Below are 11,234 nucleotides of genomic sequence, written 5' to 3' on the forward strand. Positions count from 1 at the left end.
AGACCTAACTTCAGCCCTGCTTGTGGCTGTCTTCCCCTCTCAGCAGACCCACTGAGGGCAGAAGACATGTCCTGCTCACTCAGCCCCAGCAGCCAGGCTCCTGCGCCGGCAGCCTGGGCTCCCCTGCTCGGCCTCTCTGCCTTCTCTCCCCTCAAGTTACTCTCCAGCTTAGCAAGGGCTTTTTCTTCAAGCTTTATCTTTAGCTATTAAAAGTGGATGGATTTACAAAATATATTTCTTTTTTTTTTTTTAAAGATGACCGGTAAGGGGATCTTAACCCTTGACTTGGTGTTGTCAGCACCACGCTCACCCAGTGAGCAACCGGCCATCCCTATATGGGATCCGAACCCGTGGCCTTGGTGTTATCAGCACCGCACTCTCCCGAGTGAGCCACAGGCCGGCCCTACAGAGCAGTTTTATGTACATGCCTTTGATACCTAAAAAGTCATCACTGCACCCAATGTCATCCAGATTTTTTCGTATGTTATCTTCTAAGAGTTTTATAGTTTTGTGTTTCCCATTTAGGTCTATGATCCACTCTGGGTTAATTTTTATGCAAGGTGTAAGATCTGTGTCTAGATTCTTTTTTTTGCATGTAGATGTGTTTCAGCACCATTTGTTGAAAGGATGGACTCTTTTTGCTCCTTTGATGAGTTGAGTATAATTATGTGAGTCTATTTCTGTGCTCTCTATTTTGTCCCATTGGTCTATTTGTCTCTTATTTTGCCAGTATCATACTGTCTTGATTACTGTACCTTTATAGTAAGTCTTGAAGTTGGTAGTGTCAATCCTCCAATTTTGTTCTTCTTTAATATTGAGATTCTTCTTCAATATTGAGATTCTATTTTGATTCTTATTCCTTACCATATTAACTGTAAGTCAGTTTGTCAATATCCACAAAATAGCATGCTGGGATTTTAATTAGGATTGTGTTCAATCTATAGATCAAATTATGAAGAAAGAACATCTTGACAATATTGAGTCTTTCCAGGAACATGAAATATCACTCCATTTATTTAGTTCTTCTTTGATATCTCCTACGGTTCTTTAGTTTTTTACATATAGATCTTATATACTTTTTTTTAAGATTTACGTTTAAGGATTTCATTTTCTGGGCATGATAATGCAGATGGTAATATGTTTTTAATTTCAAATTCTACTTGTTTATTGCTAGTATATAGCAAAGTGATTGACTTTTTTTTTTTTTTGATTGACTTTTGTGCATTAACCTTGTATACTGCAACTTTGCTACAATTGCTTATCAGTGCCAGGAATTTTTTTTTTTTTGTCTTTTTGTCTTTTTTTTTCCGTGTCCGGCAACGGATCGCAACCCTCAGTGTTGCCCCCGTACCGGACCGGGGACCGGCAACGGGATCGCAAGCCTCGGTGTTGCTCCCGCGCCTCGCTCAGCCAGTGAGCGCACCGGCCAGTCCTATATAGGATCCGAACCCGCGGTGGGAGCATTGCTGCACTCCCAGCGCTGCACTATCCCGAGTGCGCCATGGGGTCAGCCCGGAATTTTTTTTTTTTTTACAATTCTTTCGAATTTTCTACATAGATGATCATGTCACCTGTGAACAAAGAGTACAGTAGTACACCACATAACATTTTGGCCAACAATGGATTGCATATATGACAGTGGTCCCATAAGATTATAATGGAGCTGAAAAATTCCTAATGCCCAGTGACATTGTTTCCATTGTATCATCATAGAACAATGCATTACTCACTTGTTCGTGATGATGCTGGTATAAATAAACCTACAGCGGGTTGGCCCGGTGGCGCACTGGAGAGTGCGCCGCTTGGGAGCGCAGCGGTGCTCCCGCTGAGGGTTCGGATCCCATGTGGAGACCGGTTCCTGCTCACTGGCTGAGCGCGGTGCGGGCGCAACACCAAGGGTTGCGATCCCGTTGCCGGTCCCCGGTACGGGCGCTACACTGAGGGTTGCGATCCCGTTACTGGTCAGTAAAAAAGACAAAAAGAAAAAAAATAAATAAATAAAATAAACCTACAGCAAAATATGTTGAGGAGAAGTGCCTAGCTTACCCACAGGGTGACCCTCCCAAAGGTAGCTCAGACTTAGGACAGAAAGCCAAGCATTTGACATATTAGGTCTGTCCCCAAGTGAAAGAATTGTTGTCTACATTAGAGTTCTTGCATTTAAAAATGATTCCCATTCATCCCCTAGCAAAATAATAGTTAATAAGAGTTAGCTAACACTCATTGAATGCTTGCTGAGTGCCAGGCACAATCCCTCCCTGTAATTTCATTTTCATAACTTTGTGGGGATGGCATTGTTCCAATCCCTATTTAGTAGATAAGGAAAGTGAGGCACAGAGAGACTTAGTGACATAATTAGGGAGCTCATGCTCATGCAATTAGTGGCCAGTGTAGATAACAGGAAAATTCATTGCTGTTCCCTTTTGTAATACTCTTCTGCACGACAAAATCATCTAACAATATATTTTTCAGGAAGTATTCCCATCGTTAAGCAATGTGTGACTTTATTATTCCTTTCTTCCCAATCCGTATACTTTTTATTTCCTTTTTTTGTCTTATTGAATTAGCTAGGACTTCCAGTACAATGTTAAAAAGCAGTGGTGAGAGGGGACATCCTTGCTTTGTTCCTTGTCTTAGAGGGAATGCTTCTAGTTTCTCACCATTCAATATGGTGTCAGATGTAGGTTTTTTTGTTTTATTTTGTTTTGTTTGTGGCTGGCTGATACGGGATTCAAACCTTTGACCTTGGTGTCAACTGTAGGGTTTTCTGTAGATGTTCTTTATCAAGTTGAGGAAGTTCCCCTTGTATTCCTAGTTTGCTGAGAATTTTTATTATCATCAATGCTGTTTGATTTTGTCGAATGCTTTCTCTGCATCTGTTGATATGATCATGAGATTTTTCTTCTTTAGTCTGTTGATTTGATTAATTGATTTTTGGATATTGAACCAGCTTTGCATACCTGGGATAAATCCCACTTGGTAGTGGGATTTATACATTTGTACACTTTATACATTGTTGGATTCAATTTGCTAATAATTTGTTGAGAATTTTTGCATCTATGTTCATGAGAGATATTGGTTTATAGTTTTCCTTTCTTTGTCTAGTTTTGGTATTAGGGTAATGCTAGCCTCATAGAATGAGTTAGGAAATATTCCATCTGCCTCTATCTTCTGGAAGAGAGTCGTAGAGAATTGGTATAATTTCTCCCTTAAATGTTTGGTGAAATTCACCAGTGAACCCACCTGGGCTTGGTGCTTTTTGTTCTGGGAGGTTATTAATTACTGATTCAATTTCTTTAGTATACATAGGTATATTAAGATTGTCTATTTCTTTTTGTGTCAACTTTGACAGATTGTGTCTTTCAAGGAATTGGACCTTTAATATAGGTTATTAAATTTGTGGGCATAGAGTTGTTTATAATATTCCTTTACTACTCCATTTCTGATATTAGTAATTTGTGTCTTCTCTTTCTTTTTCTTTTAGTTAGCCTGGCTAAAGGCTTATTGATTTTAGTGAACTTTACAGAGAGCCAGCTTTTGGTTTTGTAAATGTTCTTTATTGATTTCCTGTTTTCAATTTCATTGGTTTCTTCTCTAGCTTTATTTTATTTATTTTACAGGAAATTTTATTCTGCTTCTCTTGGATTTGATTTGCTCTTCTTTATCTAGTTTCCTAAGGTGGAAACTTAGGTGATTGATTTTAGATATTTCTTTTTTTCTAATGTATGCATTCAATGCTATAAATTTCCCTCTAAGCAGTGTTTTTGTTGAATTTGACAAATTTTGATGAGATGTGTTTTTATTTTCATTTAGTTCAAAATATTTTTAAATTTCTCTTGAGATTTATTCTTTGATTCATGTGTTATTTAGAAATATGTTGTATAATCTCCAAGTATTTTGTATATTTTCCAGTTATTGATATCTAGTTTAATTCCATTGTGTCTTAAGAACAGATATTGTATGATTTCTTTTCTTTTAAGTTTGTTAAGGTGTGTTTTATGTGGTCTATCTTGGTGAATGTTCCATGTGAGTTTGAGAAGAGATAAAATCTTTTGTTGTTGAATGAACTAGCCTACACATATCTTAGTCAACTTGATCCGCCATAACAAAATACCACAGATTGAGAGGCTCAAACAACAGAAATTTATTTCTTAAAGTTCTGGAGACTGGGAAGTCTAAGATCAAGGTTCCAGCAAGGCAGGTTTCATTCTGAGGTCTCTTCTATTGGCTTGTAAGTAGCTGCCATCTTGCTGTGTGCTCATATTTCCTCTTCTTGTGTACACATGGGGACAGAGAAAGAGCAAGCTCTCTAGTGTCTTTCATATTAGGGTACTAATCCTATCATGAGGACGCCACTCTTATGACCTCATCTAACCCTAATCACCTCCCAAAGAACCTATGTTCAAATATTATCACACTAGGGGTTAGGGCTTAAACATATAAATTTCAAGAGAACATCAACATTCATTCCATAACAGGTATCAGTTACATCCAGTTGATCGATGGTACTCTTGAGTTCAACTATGGCCTTACTGATATTCTACCTGATGGATCTGTCAGTTTCTGATAAAGGGGTGTCAAGTCTACAACTATAATGATGGATTTGCCTACTTTTTCTTGCAGTTCTATCAGTCTTTGCCTCATGTATTTTGATGCTTTGTTTTTAGGCACATACACATTAAAGATTATTATGTCTTCTTGGAGTATTGGCTGGGAATGGCTTTCATTTGCCACTTCTAACAGATGTCACTCCAGGGATCTTTAATGGGAATATACACTCAGCAGTTCTTCCTCTAGGCTTAAGGCCAGCCCGCCCACCTTAGGATGTTAGTTACTGGAGCTGTCCAGCAGAGGAGACATCTAGAATTATAATCACATCCAGCCACAAGAAATAATGCAAGGATCATTTCTACACCCTGCCTTCAGCATGCTAAATGTGTTTCAAATGGGCCAAGTTAATCCCAGATTTTGGGCTTGTTGAGACAGTGTGTCACTGAGTGGGGCCAGGGCACCTCGGGACTTAACTACAAGCCCTTATCTCCAAGTCCTTAACTTCACTCCAGCATATGCCCCAGACTGCTAAACCCCAGAGGGTCTACTGGTTTAGAGTGGGGGTTCCTGATATCTGGGGCTCTTTGCTGCCTGTGACTCTTCCTCTCTGGTTCTCTTCAGGAGCTCGAGCGCCTTAACCAGGTGCTGGAGGCTGAGAAGCAGCAGTTTGAGGAGGTGGTGCAGGAGCTGAGAATGGAGCAGGAGCAGATCAAGAGGTGGTGATGGTGACCTGGGAGGGCTGTGGGAGGGGGTGCACCTAGGTTAAAGCTTGCAGAGCCCACATCCCCAGTCAGGCCTGCAGAGGCCACCACCCAGGAGATAATACTTGGTGAGTTGGTTTGGGTCTATCTCCCCAGTGCTCTGGGACTTGAATGTGCCAATAAGAAGCTGTAGACCCCCCACAAATGGGCCATTTCTCCCCAGTGGAGCAGAAGGCATGATGAATATAGCAGCTATCCCTCTGAGCAACAATCCCTTCCTGCCTCCATGAAAGATTCTTACCCAGCGTCAGACAGGAACGAGCTGGCCTAGAGGTGGGGTTAGCCAAGACCCCCAACAGTCTCTGTCTTGCCTGCACAGCCCTTTCACATTTTGGCCAATGACATCACTTGGGATCTTAATACTTTGCATTGTTTGCAAACCTAGTTGCACATTATAATCACCTATTGAATTTAGAATCTCTTGAAGGTAGGGCCCAGAAATCTAAATTTTAAAGAAAGCTCCTCAGAGGATTCTGCTGCAGCCTGTCCAGGAATTTGGAGACTACCACTCTGAGTAGTGTTGATAATAGTGGTGGTCATCGTTGTCATCGTCGTCGTCGTCATCATCATCATCATTATCATGAACATCATGATCATCAGTAATAGCCCAGAAAATTTTTCTCGCAACAACCTTATAAAAGGAAGTAAACTAGATGTGTATTTTGGGGAAGGAGAAACTCAGAGGATCTTACCACGTAAATAACCAAACACCTACTCAAATTCCAGAATTGTGCTGGATTAGAAGATAAGTCCCTCCCTTAAGGATCTTATGGTCTGCCTGGGAAAATCAGACTCACACTCAGGAAACATCAATGCAGTAATATAATAACTAGAAGGCATAGTGCAGATTTCCTGTGTTATAGGAATTAAGATACATGCATCACCCTTATGGGCTTAAACAGAAGTTGATTGAGCTGGTCCTTGAAAGGTGAATAGGATTTGGAAAATTGGGCAAGAGAAGGGGAGGAGATTCCAAGCAGGGGGAGGGGAAACCAACGTGAGTAGCCAAGGCTTAAGAAGGCAGTAAGGAGTTTGTTACCCCAGAGAGGGGCCTTACCCATGTCCCATGTCAGAATGGGTGTGCACTGTAGCAGGCACTGTCCAGGGAAGACCCGAGGTGAGGCTGGACCCCTTTATTTCTCCAAGTGCTTCTTTCTGCCTGTTGGGTGGCCCCAGGTTTGTCCCAGTTGGCAGATGCATGTGCATTTGGAGAGAGTGACTCCAACCCCACTTGGCCAGGATTTCCTTTCATCCCCAGGCCCCTATAGCTGCCATTGGAGCCAAGCAATAGATACAGAGGGGCTAGCCATCCAAGGGCACTTCTGAGCCATATCAGCTGGTGAAGCAGAAGCATTTGTGTGTGCAGGGGAGGTTGGGAGGGATGGTCATTGCCATACCCAGCCTTCTGTCCCTGTAGGGAGCTGGAACTGACTGCAAGATGCCTCAAGGGTGTGGAACAAGAGAAAAAGGAACTGAGGCACCTCACGGAATCCTTGCAGCAGACGCTGGAGGTGAGGGGCCGCTAGTGGGCTTGTTGACCAGAAACCAGGCTGGCTGACTGGGCCACGTGATACTTGTTTTTCCAAGTGTTTCCCCAGGGGGCTATCTGCACTGGGAATGGGCACAAAGGGGCATTGATCTAAAGTGTTTCTTCTCTGTGAATCATTGGGAACCCCAGCTGGCCCATGGGGTCCAAAGCAGAAAGTGTTTTTTCCAGAAGGGCAAATTCAAGCTTGTCCTTGCTGTGACCATGGCCTCAGGAAATCCGCCTTCTTCAGTGCTTATATTTTTATACCAGATGGAGAATTGATTAAGGTGGGCAGCAGAGCCACCCACCACTTCCTTCTTGTGGCTCATTCACTTAGCTGCTCCTAGCTGAAATTGAGCATGAAGGAAAGTCAAGTGCCAGGTCACCTCCATCTAATACCACAGAAGCTGGGAGGGGGAGTGGAAGGGGGCACGTCAAGGACAAAGTGCAAACTCCTTAGCATGGCATGCAAATGCAAATTCCAGCCCTGGCCTCTCCTCCCCTTCTGCGCCGGTCTCCCTCTGCTGCCCCTCCACACCCTGCACAAGGACACCCAATGCCTACTCCAAACCCCTGAGTTCATGTGCCTTGAGGAAGCCAAGCTCTTTCATCCTCCGTCCTTTGCCTTCACTGTTGCTTCTGCACAGCGGATCCTCTCTACTCTTCCCGCCTGGAGAACTCCTATCCACCCTTCTGAGATTCAGCTCAAATGCCCTCTTAGTTAAGCTGCCCTGATTCTTCTCTTTTTTATTTTTGGTGGCTGGCCGGTATGGGGGTTCCCTGATTCTTCTAGGCAGGTATTTGCTCTGAACTCTGGGCTCCCATGGCATTTGGTTGTATCTGTTATGAGACTTAACACTCTAGCTTGTGTTTTCCAAACCGTGACCTTCGCTAGACTGTCTTAATGGTCCCTCCACGCCTAGCACATGGTATGTGACCCCCACGTGTTTACTGAATCCATGAATTGCCTTGAAGGCTGCAAGTGTTTCCAGTCTCCCTTGACTCTCTGGAGCTTTGTTTGTGGAGCCTTTATGTGTTTATCTTTCCCTGTTTCACATCATGGGAGGTAGTCCCCATGAATATTTTCAACTTCAGAATTTCTGTGTATTGGAATACCCCTATCTGATATATGGGGAGAGCATCTAAATCTGCTCTTGGGCTGGCTCCTGCTGGGTGTTTTTCACATGGGCCTTACTCCCCCATGGAGAAACGAGGACCCCAGAGGTTATGGTGCCCTTGGGACCTGGTTGTCTTAGGTGCGATCTTTGCTGGAAGCCCCATCAGGCTTCTCCCTGACTCCCTTCCTTGTTGTGAGGAAGATCTTGGCCTTTTACTTGGGAAAAGTGAAGACATTTCAGGTGTCCCTCATAAAGGATTCAGAGAAGAATGGATCATTCCCTGGAAGTGAAAGGCAGGAGAGGGCAGCTGCTTTGGAGAACCTAAATTAGGCTCTTTCTTTTCCTTCCCTCCTTCCCTGCCAGGAACTCTCCATAGAGAAGAAGAAAACCCTGGAAATGCTGGAGGAGAACGAGAACCAGCTGCAGACACTGGCCGGTCAGAGTGAGCAGCCCCCTCTGAGCGGGGGTCTCCACAGCAACCTAAGGCAGATCGAGGAGAAGATGCAGCAGCTCTTGGAGGAGAAGCTCCTGGCAGAGCAGCGGTGAGGAGCCCACGAGCCCTGCGTTCATGAGCAGCTTTGGCGTCTGGCAGCTTTCCTCAACTGGACAACTGGACTCTCGGGCTCTAGCTGGCACCGGCCAGATGGGTCACTCATTGCCTTTTGCCTAGGACTCAGTTTCCCCACCAGGCAAATAGGAAGATAACCTTCACGACCCAAAGCTGACTTGATAATGATCTCTTGCAATGGTGTGAACCATGCAGGCAATCAGTAGATCCTTACAACAGTGCTTTGTGGCAGGCTGGGCAGGTCTTCCTACCCGCCTTTTGCATATGAGGAAACTGAGTCTCAGAGGGGCTGTATGACTTTTCTGAGGTCACACAACTAGCAAGACCTGGCCCCAGGACTCCAGTCTTCTGACTCTAAGCCGGGGGCTCCCATCCCTGGCCACACCATTCCTCTTATCACCTGGGTGACTGGATTGGGGCTCGTGAAGCCTGAGGCTCAGAGTTTCTCCAGCTAGATCCCTAAGAGGGGCTGCCCTCCCATTAGCAATCCCCTTTGGCCAGCGAGCACTGAGGGAGTGCCTCTTCTGCCCCGGCAGGATGAAGGAGAATGAGGGGCGCTCACGGGCCCTGGAGGAGGAGCGTGAGTTCTACTCGAGCCAGTCGCAGGCGCTGCAGAATTCGCTGCAGGAGCTGACGGCGGAGAAGCAGCAGGCCGAGCAGGAGCTCAAGGTGTGGCGGGGCTGCTGGAGGCAGCTTGGGCTCAGGGTCTTCTGCTCACCTGCAGACGTTGCCACATCTCACATCTGGGTAGCTGCCCAAATGACCTCTGCCAATCTGATGAGAGGTCAGGCAGAGGGGATGGAGCTATCACGTGGGGTAGCAGTGAGTCTGATGCATCACTGACAGACACGTGCTGGGTACAGGGCCAGGGCCAGGCTATCTGGTCCAGGGGTGGACACAGAGGCAGGATGTGGTAACTTCTCTCCAAACCCATTGAGCCTGGGGTGATCAGGGAAGTCTTCTGGGTAGATGTCACCTGCTCCCCAGGACCTGGCTTCCCTTTCACTTCCCTGTCCTCTCAGGCTGAGGTGAAGGTCCGCATGGACCTGGAGAGGCGTCTGCGGGAGGCAGAGGGGGCCTTGCGGAGCCTGGAACAAGGGCTCAACTCCAAAGTGCGGAATAAGGAGAAGGAGGAGAGGATGCGGGCTGACGTAGGCCATCTGAAAAGTAAGCCCTGCCCTCCAGGGCTGGCCCCCGAGCCCTGGACCTCAGCCCCAGCCAGAGTCCAGGCCCTGGAGAGCCTGCAACGGGGCCTGGAGCCCTACACAGGGCCCGCTGTGCATGAGGGGTTCTGTAGATGTTGACAGGGTTCTCTGACACCTGCCTCCTGGGTGCTCCTTAGTGCTGCTTCCTGTTGGCTTTTAGATCTGGGATGGGGGTCTTGGGGGGAAAGCCTGGAGTTTCTTCCCCTTTTCAGAAGCTCAGAGCTCTGTTCTCAGCAGACCCATCCTGAGATGGCTGCAAACTATGGTTTGAGGGAAGAACGCCTCCTTCTGCAGGTGGCTCTGGTCTCAAGGGATGGGGTCAACATATTTCCCATGGAACCCCACCAGGATCCTTGGAAGGGGAGGGACAGGCCGCAGGGAAGGATGTGGTCAGACCGTACCCTTCCGGGGCCTGCCGCTGCAGGGTTCTTTGAGGAGTGCATCCGGAATGCTGAGCTGGAGGCCAAAATGCCGGTCATCATGAAGAACTCCGTGTACATCCATAAGGCGGCCACTCGCCGCATCAAAAGCTGCCGCTTCCACCGCCGCCGGTCCAGCACCTCCTGGAATGACAGTGAGCGTGGCTGGCTGTGTGCCCTGATGGGGCAGGATGGTCACAGTGTTGGTGACAAGGCAGGAAGAGGGCAGGGTGGGGAGTGAGAAAGGCTGGCCCAGCTCTGAGGCTGGACAGTGTGGCCTTGAACCCGGCTCCACCAGCCTTGGGCAAATGGGTGAATTCTCAGAGCCTTGGGTTTCTTGCAGGATTAGGGAAGCCAGTGGATGGGAAGGGGCTGGTAGAAACTCAGTGGCACGTAGGTCGGGGCGAGGGAGGCAGGTTGAGGGTGGGGACAGGGCCAGGCCTGGGTGGATAGAGGGCTGTTCACCAGGCTGGTCGGGTCCCTGTCTCCCCAGTGAAGCCATCCCAGTCCTTCATGACCTCCCAGCTAGAAGCCAACAACATAGAGGAGCTGAAGGAAGTGGCCAAGCGGCTCAGCAGAGATCAGCGCTTCCGGGAGTCCATCTACCACATCATGGCCACCCAGCCCGGAGCCCCCTCGGCGCCTCCCCGGGGCGGAAAGTGATGGGTGCTCCTCCCCTGCCTCCCAAGTCTTTCCTGGGTGGGCTAGGGGAGAGAAGGGGTGGCAGAGGGAGGCCTGACTCTACCTGGCTCATCTCCTCTCTGGTCTGGAGCCTGCCTCTCCTCTGAGCCAGCTTCACCCTCAAAGGTCAGGGATGCCACCTCCCTCACCCCACCCTGCACCCTATGCTTGGTCTACACCAGGTCCGTGCAGGCCCAAGCTAGGTGCTGCCTGGTTGTCATGGTGAGGTGAGGAAGGGGCTTGGCCGCATGTGGAGATTGTTGTGGGTCGGGGAGTGGGGTGGGGAGGGGCCGTCTACTCCTGTGTGGGCAGGCAGGGCCCGCCACGCTGGGCAAGGCCGCAGCCCTCTCTGTGCCCACCATACCTCTCTGTGACTCTGCTGCCCTGCCCCTGGTCCTCGTGT

General features: G+C 47.4%; 1 protein-coding gene across 1 annotated transcript in view; it reads left to right on the forward strand.

Annotated features, from left to right (window-relative positions):
• The window catches only part of PLEKHD1 (pleckstrin homology domain containing, family D (with coiled-coil domains) member 1), a 28,111-nt gene extending 17,219 nt beyond the window's left edge, over nucleotides 1-10,892 (forward strand). Inside the window, exons 7-13 of the mRNA XM_008591436.1 lie at nucleotides 5,173-5,267; nucleotides 6,730-6,823; nucleotides 8,322-8,500; nucleotides 9,063-9,195; nucleotides 9,549-9,693; nucleotides 10,156-10,305; nucleotides 10,644-10,892. Coding sequence (XP_008589658.1) covers nucleotides 5,173-5,267; nucleotides 6,730-6,823; nucleotides 8,322-8,500; nucleotides 9,063-9,195; nucleotides 9,549-9,693; nucleotides 10,156-10,305; nucleotides 10,644-10,813 — 966 coding nt within the window. The 3' untranslated portion in view covers nucleotides 10,814-10,892. The remainder of the gene's footprint in view (nucleotides 1-5,172; nucleotides 5,268-6,729; nucleotides 6,824-8,321; nucleotides 8,501-9,062; nucleotides 9,196-9,548; nucleotides 9,694-10,155; nucleotides 10,306-10,643) is intronic.
• Nucleotides 10,893-11,234: the final 342 nt, after the last annotated feature.

The sequence above is a fragment of the Galeopterus variegatus genome, unplaced genomic scaffold (genome assembly GCF_000696425.1).
Source record: "Galeopterus variegatus unplaced genomic scaffold, G_variegatus-3.0.2 Scaffold6912, whole genome shotgun sequence".
NCBI classification, from domain to species: Eukaryota; Metazoa; Chordata; class Mammalia; order Dermoptera; family Cynocephalidae; genus Galeopterus; species Galeopterus variegatus.